The sequence below is a fragment of the Misgurnus anguillicaudatus genome, chromosome 9 (genome assembly GCF_027580225.2).
Source record: "Misgurnus anguillicaudatus chromosome 9, ASM2758022v2, whole genome shotgun sequence".
Lineage (NCBI taxonomy): Eukaryota > Metazoa > Chordata > Actinopteri > Cypriniformes > Cobitidae > Misgurnus > Misgurnus anguillicaudatus.
The window spans coordinates 25235440-25252745 of record NC_073345.2 but is presented as its reverse complement, the minus strand read 5'-3'; the positions used below and the strand labels follow the sequence as shown (position 1 = coordinate 25252745).

Sequence of the window (17306 nt, the reverse complement as noted above, 5' to 3'; positions counted from 1 at the left end):
CTTGAAGGCATTAAACTTAAATTAACTTAAATTAAACTTAAATTAAAAATCATAAACAATGATGGCACTGGCTAACTTAAAAAAAAAAAATGCTGTCATGGAAAGAACCTGCAGAGCCCCCAAGGGGACATGGAGCAAAAATTAAATAAAGTTTAGTTCCGCGTGCGCACGTGAAACTATCTAAACTTAAAAAAATTCTGCACATGAAACTAAACTTTACATTTTTTTTACTCCAATGTCACCTTGGGGGGGGGGGGTTTGATACCAGTGACTTAGTAGCTCTGTAAAATTTGTTGATGGCCTTACACCAGTGGTTCTCAAACTTTTCGGAGGGTGTAGGGTGCATCCTACACGCCCCTCCAAATGAAATTCATTGCATAAAACAATCTTAAACTTGGAATTTGAGTTAAAAAAACATATTAAATTATACAATGTGGTGCTGTTGGTTAGTAGCCTTATTTCTCTGAGGTTTAATTGCACAGAATCTTTTTTTTTTTTTGTAAATGCAAAACCACATATAGCAAATGCTGATTGTAGACATTTTTCGAAACTTTGCATACAGAAACGTATAACAATCCCACACATTCACTGGGTAAAGTTACTCCATGAATTTCATCCTTATTAGACTGTGACAACTGCTTATTGTCATTGACAGACAGTCGGTATGTGTGACATCTAAATCTAATTTCGAGTCAGCTAGTGGGATGCCACCTAAACATTTCTGTTTGTTTGTTTGTTAAAAAGCAAAAGTTGTAAAATGATGCTGGTTTTAAGACTGAAACCTGTAATGTGTCATCTGGGATTCTCTGTGTCTATTTCAGGGCAGGATGGGTGTAGGTCCTCTGCTCCTGCTGATACATGTGGCCTGTGTGGCCTTCAGCTCGGCTCAGGATGGCCCTGACTCTCCAGGTAAGGCCATTTTAGCACCCTTGGTAATGTATCCCCTGTTCTCCTACTAAAGACCACCTATTGCATGGATTATGGTTCCAAAAACACATTATTTTCCGCATACCGTACATTGTTGCTCCTGTTCTGAAACGTGAGTGTAAAAGTGGGGTGTGGCTAGCTATCCAGTGTGTTGTGATTGGACGAATAGGTCAAGCGAGTGGCGGAAATGTGGTGCTCCATACCATATTTAAAAGATCACCACCCAACAGTAGATAATATTGTCTTAACTACGAGCCTGAATCTGATCTAGGGCTGTAACGATTAATCGTGCAAATTAGCATTTTCTCAATGAATGAATTTTAATGAATTATGGTGAAATCCCAGCACACCCCAAAGCCAGGGGGCACTCTCATGCAGAAACTCCCTTTGTGCCACAGAAGTAGTAGCATTGCAAACGCTATTGCAGGAAATGTCTATAGGAATATTTATATCGCTGTTCTTCAAATTGTTTCAGGTTTTTTTCATGATAATATTTAAATGCACGACTCCGACTCATAATGATTTTAGATTGAGAAGGACTTCCTACTGACCAAATGCCAAAGTACACACACAAGCTATGCATGAAACACAGAATCGATCAATTCTAAAAAAAATTCTAATTAATCGTAAAAAATTAATCGTTGCAGCCCTAATCTGATCCAGAAAATGCAAGCTGATCGATCAACTTTGATAGCGTGGCTTGGGCAGAACATAATATATTGGTAAGGAAAGGATACTAAAACATAAAACCATGTCTGCATTTGTGATCGTAGAAATGGCAAACAACAAGCGAGGGGAAATATGATAATGTGCATTGTGTCCAAGTCAACTCGCTGTAGAAGTCAACTCGCTTGCGTTCATTGTAGTACAAGAGATTTCAGTTAGAGACGATAACTCGCATCATCGTAGACTTTGGGATTTGTAACTTGGCAGTTCATTAACTTTCACCAAAAGAAATGTATAATCATAAAACTGAAAATAGGGGCTCTTTATAGATGTATATTGTGGCCATGATGCACATAAAGCCCTGTCGCAGCATAAAGAATAACTTTTTCTCAGATTAGTCGTTCAGTATCTGAATTTGGATTGAAGCTAAAACTGAAGAGGAAGGCCAAACATTCAGACAGGATTGGGGGAAACTTAAATTACAAGCGTGTACATCTGTATCAAATTTAAACTGGAACCATGTAACCCAAGCATGCAGCTCTCCATTATAAGCTTATTGTTGTAAACGTACTGTATCTTGTTTGGTTTTACGAACTGTCCAACAGGTTGTATTTATTAACTTGTTATTGACCTCAAATGGTTACGTAGGGATATAGTTGGATATATTTACATTGATTCACATGGAAATTTTGCATACTCTTTATTTCCAAAGCGACTTACAAGTAAGGAACTTCATGAGCAATTCGGTGTGTCACACTGCCAACAAATGAGCTACAGCTAAATAATGCATTTTTTTACAAGTTTTATAGCAGGTGTGCTTTAACAGAAAAGTTATAACTACCAACATAATGAACAAGTGCCACCATGTAAACATCTTGAGGCATTCGCTCTTATCCTCCGATAGATTTACCTGTAGCCCATATTTCTGAGGCGATTACTCAGGATTTGCCTAGGGGATACACCATTTCCTCACATGTCTAGTTATGTTGTGGGCAAGTCTGTTCACTTGGCGGCCATCTTGGAAACTCCTCCAGGCAGCTGTTTTCTAGGCATGCAAGTATAGTTCATAACCACTTGAATGAGGAAGATCCAGAAGTGCTTGGCATGCTTACCATTTACTAACATTTAAAATCTGCAATGCAGTTCGACAACAATTTTATCGTCGTATTTTAAATCATCAAGAGATGTAAATGCTTTTCTATTGGCCCCAGGTTCCTTTCCTGAAGCTATTTGATGTGTGTTGCGGTTTCCCATGCTTGTTGGCATGTTAGCTATGAAAATTATGCAAAGTACTTATTAAGTTATTATAGTCATTATTGCTTAAACTTTATAACCCAACACTCTTATTGAAGAAAATGATCATCAGATTAACTGTGTGGTATCTAAAAAGTATCTAATGCTTAACAATCTCTCTCTCCAGGTGTAGTCCTGACCATCAAACCTACAGAGCCTCCTCCTTCAACACCCTCAAAAATAGTCACCCAGGAGCCCCCATCAGCAACCCCAGTTGCGACGCCGTCCCCTGAACTTCTAGCCACGACAAGCTCCAATGAATCTGTGGGTGTGGTGACCCCATGGGTTTCCACAAAACCACCATTTGTTCCCCCTTCAACTCAGTCTGTCCCAAGTGAAGCTCCACCTGCCCCTTTAACCCCATCTGCTGTGTCACCGTCCAACACCACCAGTACTGAGGTTAATGAGACGACTGTTTTAACTACAGAAATCCCATCAACTGATCTATCAACCCCAGAGGCCGAAACTTCTACTACGATCGCCTCTACAGATCCCACCAAAACTGTCAGCAAGCCTCCAGGTTTGTACTTTTGGTAGCAAATGTGTGCATTGTTTACTGTAGTCCTTTTGTATGTATTACATTTTCACTTTGTAGTGTTTGATGATAATGTTTCTTTTTTTTCATCCAATAAAGATGATGGTGGTCAAGGTACGTTTCAGCTATCAATGTTCACTAACATTTACATACAGAATGAAACTGGTTTTCTAGTTTTAGTAGTTTTCATCGCTTACCTAGGATTAATTTGTCAAAATTTCGATATTTTCTATATTAATGACTCATTTTGTCCTCCAAACCAAGATGACACAGCAATCATGGCGGTGATGGTTGCCCTGTCTTCTCTTCTGGTGATCGTCTTCATCATCATAGTGCTGTACATGTTAAGGTCAGTACCATTTTATGCAAAATGCTTAATGCTATATGCTAAAACACTCTGTTAAATGCATAAATATAAATGTAGGTTAATGTTGATGCATACATTTCAGCTCAGAAAAGAGCATAGACATACATTTCATACATAGATTCTGTAGACAATCAATGTGAGTCTGTGGGATTTTACCGAATGGATTGAAACATGTTAAAATGATTGGCAAGATGAAAAATTCAAAAATCTTTTTAAAAAACGTTTTAAAGCACGCATCAGGTTTATTTCAATGCACATAGTGTATTGGAATTTTATGCAATAAAAAAATTACGTTTGCACAATTTTTATGAAAGTTAAAGGTGCAGTTTGTAAATTTTTGAAGCATCTAGTGGTGATGTTGAGAATTGCAACCAACGGCTTAAGCCGAAAGTATACTAGGGACGTCCGTGTATGCGCGCCGTCCGCATGACGCATTTTCGTCATCAAGAGGGTCCGCGGCTGGCCGCACGGACCGTCCGCGTGCAGCCCAAAATTTGAGACCGCGCGAAGAGTGCGCGTACAGTTCGCGTACAACAGCGCATGCGCGTGAAAATATTTAGACAGGGCACTCCATTATAAACAATTATACAAAGGAAATAGACAGCATTTGCACACACACTATCGTTTTTCTTCTTTAACTTTTACTTCTTCCAAGAACAGAAAGTCCTGGAGCATGTTTGTTTGATTCCTGTTCTTTGTTGTCTTGTTGTTTGTTCTAAACTGTGTTTGCAATGGTGGATCAGTTACTTTTCTTCACCTATCCTAATGTTTTAATGTACTTTAAATACAATTTGAATAAGAAATAATTTGTATTGCGTATAGTGTCGAACGCAGCCATCCGCGTGTGGCCGCGGGGAGTATACTCGAAAAGCTGCGCGGACGCGTGCGCGCGCGAGCCGGACGCGGACGCGGAAAAAAGGTATACCCCGGCCTTTAGTCCACCGCTTTTGAAACACACAGAGAAGTTACCGTAGCCGCCACCAGTCAAACATGTCATCATCGGAGACAACTTGGTAAAAAAATGTCCTTTAAGGGCTTCTGTAGAAAAATGGCAGCACAAAATGGCGACTTCCATGTAAGGGGGCCCTCAGTGTATGTAGATAAAAGGTCTCGTTCTAAGGTAATTAACACATATTCATTATGAAAGGTCTTTATATACCCCTGATAATATAGTTTTGTATATTATTTTGCATTTCTGTCAAAAGATCCTTCTAAAAAGTACACACTGCCCCTTTAAGATTAAATTGTCCTGAAAATGTCAAATGGTGTAATCGGCAATTGCGCCAAAGAATGAGAAATATTAAATATATTGTCCACCTTGATGGCATGTAAGCGTAATCATCAAAAAATCATTTTAAAATATTATTTTATTAGTTATTTCTAAATGTAAATTTTAATGCGTTTTTGTAATATTTGTACTGACATATGCTGAAAACGGCTTTGACAAATGATGTAAAAATGTATGTAAAAAAAAATCATATTACACTAAACTAGATGATTGTATTTTATTCCACATTTTTATGAATATATTTATATTTTTATTTAAAAAATAATAGTTATACCAATTGACACAGACCGGTTACACCACATTGACAGTTTTGCAATTATCTCCAAATATTCTTTCAAAAAGAAATAAAACCAGAAATTTTAGACTTGGTCCTCAAAAAAGAGAATGTATGCAAGTAATCTGCAAATTTATTTTGAAATTTTAACCCTTTTACATGTAATTGAACCATACGGACACAAAATAATTACGTCATTGACCCAAATGCAGATAGATAGAGTGAAACATACTGGTAACAGAATGAATAATGAAAGTTCCAACATGTTTGGTTGAAAACATATAAACTGACAATTGGTTTCTGTGTGGCCTGGTTGTGGTTCCCGAAAAAGTTAAAACCTAGAACACCAGCACACGCTTGTGCCATCATAAGTGAACAGATAAGAAAATGCATTGAGCACACGCAAAAAGCTTCATTCATCAGGAAACCCACAATGACGGTGGGGAACCAAAGAGCTGAATTGTCCAGTTACCATGGTAATGATCGGCCTGTTGTTTTGCTTTGTTGTGGCAGGTTTAAGAAGTACAAGCAGGCAGGGAGCCACTCCAACTCTTTCCGGCTGACCAATGGCAGAGCTGACGACACAGGTAACTATAAAATAATGTTTTTGAGTGTGTGTCTTTCCGCTTATCATTTTGAAAATATGTCATTAAATGGTACATATATTGCAGTCATCAATAAAGGATTTAAGTTTAATGAATTTTTGTTGGATTTTTATTTGAGTATAGCATCATTCAGATTCAGATTTTTACCTTGAATTGTACTCTGTCTCCCCCTACTGGTGCACCCATACCCAACATGGTTAAAAGGCAAATTGCAAGTCATTCTTCACATATTTTCATGTTAACGTATCTGTTTTTGCTCTTTGAATTGTGTAGTGTTGCTTTATTTTTTATCATCTTTAATATATATATATATATACATATATGTATGTTGAATATGTTCAAGAAATGTCTATCTTAACCCTCGTTGCTTCCCACTTTTTTTCTCCATACGCCTTCCTTCATGCTCCATCTCTCAATTTCATAGAACTTCAGAGCGTGCCACTACTGGCCCGCTCGCCTAGCACCAACAGGAAGTACCCGCCCCTTCCTGTCGACAAGCTAGAGGAGGAAATGAACCGCCGAATGGCCGATGACAATAAACTCTTCCGGGAGGAATTCAATGTAGGTGCACTAAAACACACGTGCAACCCTAGCACCTTATTTTGGAACAGGCAAAGCATTAAACTGATTGTACCGATTGCAAATTGGGCATCAATTAGTTTAAATGACAATATGCACATGCCGTATGTGATGAAATATGTTACATTACTTTTGGAAAATCACACTATAGTGTTTCCTACAACACATTTCTCCAGACTGGCCCTATATCACTTTGTAAGGCTCTTGTGTAGCGCAGGTTTGAATGAGATTGTATTTTTTCCCTGTAGGCGTTGCCTGTATGTCCTATTCAGGCTTCATGTGATGCTGCCTCAAAAGAGGAAAACAAGGAGAAGAACAGATACGTCAACATCCTGCCATGTAAGACTTTCCAGCAAGATAATAAAAAGCACATTTCTAAACTTTTTTTCCACTTAATATGGAAGTTCCATACTTAAAATAGCAGTTTATAAATGTTACATTTAATGTTATGTGTGTATATTTCTTAATTTACCTTATTTTTTACTTTTTTGTTACACGTTACCTTCTGTAGATGATCATTCCAGGTTGCATTTGACCTCTCTTGAGGGCGTTCCTGACTCAGACTACATCAACGCTTCTTACATAAACGTAAGAGTCACGTTTGGCCTCAAAGGGGACATTTCACAAGACTTTTTTAAAATGTAAAATAAATCTTTGGTGTCCACAGAGTACGTATGTGAAGTTCTAGATCAAAATACCATATAGATAATTTATTATAGCATGTTAAAATTGACACTTTGTAGGTTTGAGCAAAAATGTGCCTTTTTTGGGTGTGTCCTTTAAAATGCAAATGAGCTGATATATTTACTAAATGGCAGTGCGGTTGTTGGATAGTGCAGAATAAGGGGCGGCATTATCACCTTCTGACATCACAAGGGGAGCCAAATTTCAATGACCTATTTTTTCACATGCTTGCAGAGAATGGTGTACCAAACTAAGTTACTTGGTTGTTCTTTTTCATATTTTCTAGGTTAATACAAGCACTGGGGACTCATTTTTAGCACAAAAAAATCTGATTTTCATGATATGTCCCCTTTAACCCTCATATTATGTTCCGGGTCAATTTGACCCGTTTTGATTTTTAAGCTGTCGGATCAACCAGTTAACCTGTGATTTTATTCTTGAAATTTTGTGACTTTTTCTCATTTATGGCCATGAACGTGCATGCAAAGTTTAGACATGCTGATATGTTTTGAAGTGTACCAAAATAATTTTGTAACGATTTTGAGGTTCGCGGGTCAATTTGACCCGCATTTTGTTTTGCTCCAAAGCAATTGTATAGACCTAAATTAAATATATATTTTTAGTGTTTGTTGTTATGTTGGTGTTTTACTATCCTAAAAATGGGGATAAAAATGCTTCTCCTCACTATTTTGAGTACTGAAAAAGACTTTTACAGACACAGATGGTAAAAGTGAGCTATGATTTCTATTTACAATTTATATGAAATACTACTTAAGTTACAGTTTTCTTCCAGAAATTTTGTCATTTTTCTCATTTAGGGCCATGAACATGCATGCAAAGTTAGGATACACTGATGTGTTTTGAAGTGGTTTTTTTTAGCACAAATAATGATTTTTGGTACGATTTTGATGTTCGCGGGTCAATTTGACCCATATTTCTTTATTCCAAGGCAACTGTATAGACACAAATTAAATACATTTATTGCGTATATTTTGGTGTTTTACTATCCTGGAAAGGGAACAGTGAGCTTTTCCTCACTTTTTTTAGTACTGATAAAGACTTCCTCAGACACAGAAAAGTAAATGTGAACTATCATTTCTATTTTCAATGTATATGAAATACTATGTAAAGCAGATGAATTCAGACCCACAGAAAATCCAGAGGTGAATACAGGTGATGCCAGCTGTGTCCCATAAAACATGACATCAAAATAAGCACCATTTGTGTAAAATGCAAGTCGTCAGAAAGCACATGCTTGATGTGTGCACATCATGTAAATAGTGATTTTTTGAATTCGTACAATGATCCTCAAGATCAAAAGATGAGCCTATTTAGAAAAAGAAAACCTTCATTTCATTTCACAGCAATTTTAAATTGTTCATTTAGGATGTCTTAAACATAGTTATGTTAAAAAAACATGTTGAATTAAAATTTAAAATCTTAAATGTTGCAACAGTTTTTGTGCAACATTTGTTAAAACAAACATGTTAAAAATTGTGGTTAAATGCATTTTTTTAAAATCATACTTTTTAATTTTAAGTGTTTGTAATGTGTGACAAAGACTGATACTAAAATGGTTTTGCTCATACCGAATTCTTTCTTGTTTTTCATAATGTGATATTTAAGGAATTGCATTGAATCCAATGCGGGTCAATTTGACCCGCTCCATCAAAATCGTCACAAAAATCGAACACAATACAAGGGTTAAACTTGAACTTAGTAATACATAGAGATGTGCTAAATATAGTTTTTCTTAATACTGTTCTGCTTACTCATCAGGGATACCAGGAAAAGAACAAATTCATTGCCGCACAAGGTAAATGGAAAAAAAAATTAATGAATGGTTCATGTACTTGACATACACATTTTAATATGTTGACCAAAAGTCTTTAAACAAACTTGAGGATAAAGTAAAGATCTTGTATTCCAGGGCCAAAGGAGGAAACGGTGAATGATTTCTGGAGGATGATCTGGGAACAGAACACTGCCACCATCGTCATGGTAACCAATCTGAAAGAGAGGAAAGAGTGTAAATGCCACAAGACATCTGTATAACATAATGTAGTGTAGTGTTACCATGTAAGATGATCTTTAGAGCCCAAGCTCTTTCTGCCAGTCTTGCATAATAGATTAAAAGAGGACTTTTAGGACGATAGGCATTTATGAAGATTTATGATGATAATAATCATGGCGTGATATCACGCAGTGTAAATGCGCTCAGTATTGGCCGGATCAGGGATGCTGGACGTACGGAAATATCCGGGTGTCGGTGGAGGACATGATGGTTCTAGTTGACTACACTATCCGCAAGTTCTGCATTCAGCAGGTAACCCAGTGTTTCATGCATGATGCACCAAAATAATATAACGTATACGAGAGTTTTAACCATACGTTTATTTATGTGAATCATGTTTATGTGTGTTCAGGTGGGAGACTTGTCTGGTAAAAAGCCCCAGAGGCTTGTCACACAGTTTCACTTCACCAGCTGGCCGGATTTCGGAGTTCCTTTCACTCCCATCGGCATGCTTAAGTTCCTCAAAAAGGTGAAAACGTGCAACCCGCAGTACGCTGGACCCATAGTGGTACATTGCAGGTGAGAACTATATTCTGTGATGTGAGTAGGTGGGTGATTCTCACTAAAACTTGGTTTTAAAAATGTCAAGCATGAAAATTTAAAAATTGCTTGAATTTACTTTTTTCCCATCAGACATTGAAAAACAAAGTCTGGAGTAAATGGGAACATTAATTTAAAAACTTTTACCTAAAAAATCTCATTACTGCAACAGTCAGAAAACATCAACACTGACATATTTTCAAAATGACATGACAAACCTGAAAGAACATAATTTAGAGATTCTGCACATGCATTTAAAATCAAAGTATTATGCTTCTATTAATTAAATTAACATTTAATAAGCATCTGTTGCGGTAATGATAATCAAAATGTCGTGTAAGCATTCTGACAAGACAATATTTCAAATTAACTGTAAAAAAAATGATCTTACCTGGTAGCCATCTTGAAGAAACTGGTCCATGTGCTTGGTCACTCAAAATCAAACGTTATTAAAATTCTGTATGTGTGCTTAAACTGTTCTCAAAAAGTGTTGCGGAGGATGAGAACATCAGGCATGGACACATAATTTTCCTAATTTTTCTTCATTATTATTATACATGAATATTCAGTAAATATTTTTTTTGTCATCTAAAGTAGTCTAGCAAAACACCCATTTATTTTTTTTCTTAATATTTTTGTGTTAATTTGATTAAATTACAACATAACGCATGTTCAAACACAGCCGGACACATTGCGGTAATGAGAATTTCAGCAGAAAATGAGATAAAATTTACAATTATAAATTCTTATGTTGAAATCACACATTGTGCAAGGTAGAACACAGTATTGTGTTAATTCTGATGCTTTTTAATGTTACTATATTACACATTTTAAAGCTAAAATCATTAGTGCCGTGGTGTTTCAATGGTTTTGTGAGAATCACCCAGGTATGCGTGTATATTTATATATGATGCCCAGTATCTGATTTCATCTATACGTCTCAGTGCTGGGGTGGGCAGAACGGGGACCTTCATCGTAATAGATGCCATGCTGGATATGATGGGAGCGGAGAGGAAGGTAGACGTCTTTGGTTTCGTCACGCGGATCAGAGCTCAGCGCTGCCAGATGGTCCAAACTGACGTAAGTTCAGATGAAACCTCTTGTTAAAGTTACAGAGGAGTGGTTCATTCTGTCATCATTTACTTAAAGGGATAGTTCAGACAAAAATGACACCAAACCCATGATCCACTCACCCCGAAGCCGTCCGAGGTGCATATGTCTATCATTTTTCAGACAATGACATTTTAAGTTATTTTAGAAAATGTTTTAGATCTTTCAGTTAATCAAATGTGAAGTTATGGGGTCCACGACCTTCCAAAAAATGTGCATCCATCCTTCAAAAAACAACTCCACACGGCTCCACGATGACAAACAAAGTCCTTCCGAGGGTAATCTGTGCAGTTTCGTTGTAGAAATATCCATATTTAAAACTTTATAAACCAATAAAAAATTTATAAACCATCTTAGTCGCGTCCGCATTCAAGATCAGAGCTTTACGTACGGAGGTTACTCTGCTGCTGCTCTGTGCCCCCGCCCTCCGAATTTGTCATACGTCACTAAGAAAAGTGCGTACACTACGCTAATACTCTCTCCTGAATACAGAGGAGTCTAAGATGGCGGCGCTACCCGAAGGTAGTTATTTTGGTTTATAAAGTTTTAAATGTGGATATTTCTAAAACAGCACCGCACGGATTACCCTCAGAAGACCTTTATTTATCATCCTGGAGCTGTTTGGATTTATTTTGTGAAGGATGGATGCACATTTTTTGGACTTGAAGGTCGTGCACACCGTAACTTCACATTTAATTAACTGAAAGATCTGAAACATTTTCTAAAATAACTGAAAATGTGTGTCTGAAAAACGATGGACATATGCATCTCGGACAGCTCGGGGGTGAGTAAATCATGGGTTTAGTATCAATTTTGGCCGAACTATCCCTTTAAAGTTTAAAACAAACTTTTTTTTTGTGGGACACAAAATGATAAATTCTGAAGGCTGTGATTGATGCTCTTCGCATGCCATTTACAATGAATTCTGACATAAGCTACAAAAGATGCAAAGATCTCATCAAAAGTTGTTTTATTTCCCTACAGATGCAGTATGTGTTCATATTCCAAGCTTTGCTAGAGCACTACCTGTATGGGGACACCGAGTTGGAAGTGACGTCTTTGGAGTCTCACTTGGCCAAACTCTATGCCCCTTTACCAGGGGGCGGTGGTACAGGACTGGAGGCCGAGTTTAAGGTAGGAACTGTCTCCCTCTCTGTTGTTTATTTCCTTTGAGACCATTTTTAAAAAATGATAACGTGTAGTTTTTTTCTGGTTTTGATGATTTTCTTCTTTAGAAACTCACCTCCATAAAAATCCAGAATGACAAGATGAGGACTGGGAATCTGCCTGCCAACATGAAGAAGAATAGAGTTTTGCAAATCATTCCATGTTAGTTGTGTATTCATGTTTCAAGACCAGTCTGTCATTTTTGGATTAACTAGCATTTGACCTTATGCATATACTTTATAGATACAATCATTTTCTGTGTTCGAGTAGATGATGGGAATAAAAGTTTTGCAGTATTTATTCGTACAAAGCATTTAGGGTTTACGTTTTTCCCGTGTCTCGCAGATGAGTTTAACAGAGTGATCATCCCTGTCAAACGAGGGGAGGAAAACACAGACTATGTCAATGCCTCTTTTATAGATGTGAGTAAAAGATTTACTCCCAACTACTACAGAGACACTACAAATTGAAAACGATATGCATCTTCAGGCAGTAATGGATGTGTGTGTGTGTCCAGGGCTACAGGCAAAAGGACTCATACATGGCGTGTCAAGGACCGCTGCAGCACACCATTGAAGACTTCTGGAGGATGATCTGGGAATGGAGAAGCTGCTCTATCGTAATGCTGACTGAGCTGGAGGAGAGAGGACAGGTAGGGAATAAAACAGACTTTGTGGTGTTGCTTTGTGGTTAACGTCATTGTTTTCAACCGAAACTGGAAAGGTCGGTTTGGCTGTTCATTTACATGACAACAGCATTTTGGAGTCCTGAAAACGCAAAGTTTTGAAGGGTTTCAAAGTGCAAGTTTTAAAAAAGCTTCTTAAGGGCTTATTATAGTTGTGCGTAAGACCTACGCATCCGTTTTTTATATATACTTCATTACTATAAATTAGGGCTGTCAAAATGAATGCATTAATAACGCGTACACCCAAATTCATCTTAACGTCACTAATTTTATTAACATGTGATTAACGCAATGCAAAATTTCTGTTTGACCCTTGGTCTAGACCATATTGGATGAAATAAAATGCAGCCTTAAGCACTATTCGGACGGGATTAGTTTTCCAAACGACGTTTGAGTTTCAACGTGTCCCCCACGACGTCTGTGATTTTATGTACCGACTCACACGGGATTAAAATTTTCAGGCTATTCCAGAGATGGGAGTGTCTGTTTCATGCATTTGGCCGTAGCAGAAGATCACGTGCTCTGGATACGCATGTTTGTAATGTTTGATATTTTACTTTAAATGTGAAATTATTACAGAACATGTAATTTATTACTTTAACTTTTTACAAATCAAAATAACTTATACAAATCCTACTAAAGTAGCCTACGTATTTTAAATAAATGGCTGCTTATAATAAACCCAAACAAATGAAGAAATAATGGTTAATAACAATTTATTATCTTAATTAATTAACATTACCATTCCGGAGTTAAACCAAGTAGGGTAAGTTTACTTTATACTGATGTTACAGTGGCCAGTCTTAACAGTGTATGATATTCAGCTCGTCTTAATTTAATTATTTTATTTCGCCAAATGGAAAAAAACATCCATATCTAAATGAATGGGACTCAGGAAGTACAATACAAGCGGGTTTGTAAGACCTAACGGCAGATCACGTTGGCCAAAACACGACAAGAACTGCGTTTTCAAAAGATATTGCGGGCAAACACAGACATTTGCATCCGGACGGGATTAAATTTCTCGTCGGAGTTCGACGAAAAACAGTATGTAAATTGCTCCGGAATTTTTACGGAGGTCGTCAGTGATTCGGACGGGATTAAAAACACAGAGGACCCCTGAGAAGCACGATTTTCTCAGAGTACGATCTTCCCTGTAAAACTAATCCCCTCCGAATAGGGCTTTAGACAGTAAATGTGACCCATGCTGTTTAAATGAGTCTGAGGTTGTCAACGTTAAATGAAAACACCACCCTTTTTTTATATTTTACTTAATAATAATATATCTTGCCTCAACTTAGACAAATTAATACATACCTATCTTTTTTCAATGCGCGCACTTACTCTTTATACAGCGCATCGTGGATATGTTAGCATTTAGCCTAGCCCCATTCATTCCTTAGGATCCAAACAGGGATGACTTTAGAAGCCACTAAACACTTCCATGTTTTCCCTATAAAGTTTTACTGCATTTCTTTAAATGCATTTTTTCCACTGTATTGAATGGCACCATCAGATACTGTCTCATTTATACAGGAGCTGCAGCTTCCCCTTGTGTTTTTTTTTAAGAGATGTGCCATAATCGCGATGATCTGAAACCATCGCGATGATGTCAAACAATCGCGATGAGATGATTATTTAATCATTATGACAGCCCTATGCACAGCCCTGCAAAGCATAGTTTATTTGACTTGTATGTGTACATAAACGTTTGATGCATGTGCAACTCTCATGGTGATGATATACTTTCTCTCTCTATTCTCTTTTTCTTATTTTTCACACATTTGTAGGAGAAATGTGCTCAGTATTGGCCTAGCGATGGTGTGATGGTTTGTGGGGACATATCCATTGAGCTAAAGAGAGAGGAAGAAAGCGAGAGCTACACTGTTAGAGATCTTCTTGTCACCAATAACAGAGTGAGTCCACTTCAGAGTCTCAAAAATCATCTCACAAAGTTTCTTAGCATCGGGTGCAGTTCTGACCCCTTTCTTTTTGCGGCGCAGGAAAATAAGTCCCGCGCCGTGAGGCTGTTTCATTTTCACGGCTGGCCGGAGGTGGGCATCCCCTCAGATGGAAAGGGCATGATCAACATCATTGCTGCAGTTCAGAAACAGCAGCAGCAGTCTGGAAACCATCCAATCACTGTGCACTGCAGGTTAGCCACACCAACGTTTCTAGCCAATCTGGTGCCTGAAACCCAAAACCTACTGGAGAGAGACATCCTGTCTGGTTTTGCATGCATGTGTAGTTATCAGAGAATCAAGTCGAATGATATTCTGTGATACAATGTACAATACAAGCAGAATGGTAGTAAAGCAATGAAGCTAAATAAATGCTTGTAAATCTGGCCATAAATATTATAGTATTTCTTTTAGCTAAAGTCTTATTCTTCCTAGAAATTTTATTTAAATCACATTTGTGTGTTTCTTTATTTATTGTAGTACCATTCTTTTATTTGTTTTATTATTTGGTTATGGTTGTGCTGCTCCAGCAAACTAATTTTCTCTCTGTTATTCTATCTATTGCTCTGTTATTCTATCTATCTAAAGTTCTGTCATTCTGTCTATCGTTCTATGTCGGTCTCAGTCGTTCTATCTATCGTAACTCCTTTTTTGTTTTACAAATCTTATACCCTAAAGTTTGTATGTCTGTCGGTCTGTCTATCTTTTATCATTCCATCCATTTTTATGTCATTCTAATATCTATCCATCCGTCGATCTGCCAATCTGTCTATCATTTTTGTCTGTCTGTCTGTACCCTCATTTCTATCCATCCATCCATCATTCTGTCTCTCTCTCTCGCTCTCTATTTTTTGTCATTCTGTCTGTCGTTACATCTATCTATCGTTCTGTCATTCTGTCGTTCTATCTATCGCTCTGGCATTCTATCCAGAGTCGTATAATAAGAGAGTTACGACACTCACATAGACGTCCGTTGTAAGAATGGAATGCGGAAGTAACAGCGTGTCACGCGTAGTTACAAACGCACCACTGAAGCCCATTCATTTCAATGGCACCTGCTGGTAAATCGATGAAATTACCGTTTCTCTTTACATTTTCAGACATTTTATGAATATAGTCAACAGTGATATTTTATGAACTCTGCTTTAGGTAATGATTATCGTTAATAATAACTAGTAAAATTTTTATATTTTAATGAGTTGTGTATAATGTGTAAATAATATAGATTTAATGGTTTAATATTTTATTACTGGTGGCCATCTACTTTATATTTATCTTTTTTTTATATATTACGAGTAACACTAGGGGGCAACAGCGACAAGCTAAATGCCTTATAAGAAAGTTACACTGCTTCACAATGCTGCTATGTGTTTCATTGTGTTTGGTAAGTAATACGAGTGATGTATCCTCGAAAATCATGTATAATTATATTAACATTTAATGTGTACTATAAATACAATTAAATATGAATTTAGTGTGTTTCTGTTATGCTTCACTGTTACAAATAACCGCATTGGCTATCTTTTTTGTGATTTTAATATAGTAAAAGTGTAGGAATTATGTTTTTAGCAGATTGATAGCCATTTATATAGCCATATTTTTGCTACAAAAATAAAAGATAAACTGTGTTGCTGTAGTTGGTATAGATAACCACAGTTATCTTCGGGTCACTATTAACTGTTTATCTTTATTAATGATTATGATTTACTGTATTTCCATCACTCCTTAGTAAAAAAAACTTTATAAACACAGTAAGTATAGTGATCAATTCACATTACAAGCTAATATTTACCTAAAATAGCTGAAAACCTATGCAAACAGTTGACAGCCCTGCTTGGTTTGGAACTGTAGAACGTTACATGAATCACGTGACCGCGTGGCGGCGAGATCAAAGCGTTTCGTAATTCTCTTATTATACGACTCTGATTCTATCTATCGCTCTGTTATTCTATCTATCTAAAGTTCTGTCATTCTATCGTAACTAATTTTACAATCCTAAACCCTCATGTCTGTCTATCTGTCTGTCTGTCTTTCATTCTATTTATCGATCATTTTATGTCTGTCTTTGACATTTTGGCTATCGTTCTATCTATCATGTTGTCATTCTATCTATCTAGCATTATGTTTTTTCTATCTGTTTGTCTGTCTGTCTGTCTGTTGTTCTATCTATCTAAAGTTCTGTAGTTCTGTTTATCGTGCTATGCTTGTCTAAGACATTCTATCTTTGGTAACTTTTTATTTCTATCTATCTGTCGTTCTGTCTGTACCCTCATATCTATCCATCCATCATTCTGTCTATCTGTCATTCTTTCTTTCTCTCTCTATAAATTTGTCATTCTTTTTGTCTTTTTTCTTTCCTTTATTCATAGAGACTTCGTCATTCCGTCTGTCTGTTGTTCTGTCTGTCTTTTATTCTATTTATCGATCATTTTATGTCTGTCTCTGACGTTTTGTCTATCGTTCTATCCATCATGTTGTCGTTCTACCCATCTATCTATCATTCTCTCTCTCTCTTTCGTTTTGTCATTCTGTTTGTCTTTTTTCTTTCCTT

At 36.9% G+C, this 17306-nt stretch overlaps 1 protein-coding gene across 1 annotated transcript in view; it reads left to right on the top strand.

Moving 5' to 3' along the window:
* Positions 1-17306, top strand: part of ptpra (protein tyrosine phosphatase receptor type A) — a 43661-nt gene that overhangs the window by 21776 nt on the left and 4579 nt on the right. The window contains exons 3-21 of the mRNA XM_073871354.1: positions 822-909; positions 3014-3406; positions 3521-3535; positions 3686-3770; positions 5864-5937; positions 6380-6516; positions 6783-6873; positions 7046-7122; positions 8998-9034; positions 9149-9255; positions 9434-9544; positions 9645-9811; positions 10777-10912; positions 11927-12076; positions 12178-12271; positions 12455-12531; positions 12627-12761; positions 14585-14710; positions 14798-14949. Coding sequence (XP_073727455.1) covers positions 822-909; positions 3014-3406; positions 3521-3535; positions 3686-3770; positions 5864-5937; positions 6380-6516; positions 6783-6873; positions 7046-7122; positions 8998-9034; positions 9149-9255; positions 9434-9544; positions 9645-9811; positions 10777-10912; positions 11927-12076; positions 12178-12271; positions 12455-12531; positions 12627-12761; positions 14585-14710; positions 14798-14949 — 2252 coding nt within the window. The remainder of the gene's footprint in view (positions 1-821; positions 910-3013; positions 3407-3520; positions 3536-3685; positions 3771-5863; positions 5938-6379; positions 6517-6782; positions 6874-7045; positions 7123-8997; positions 9035-9148; positions 9256-9433; positions 9545-9644; positions 9812-10776; positions 10913-11926; positions 12077-12177; positions 12272-12454; positions 12532-12626; positions 12762-14584; positions 14711-14797; positions 14950-17306) is intronic.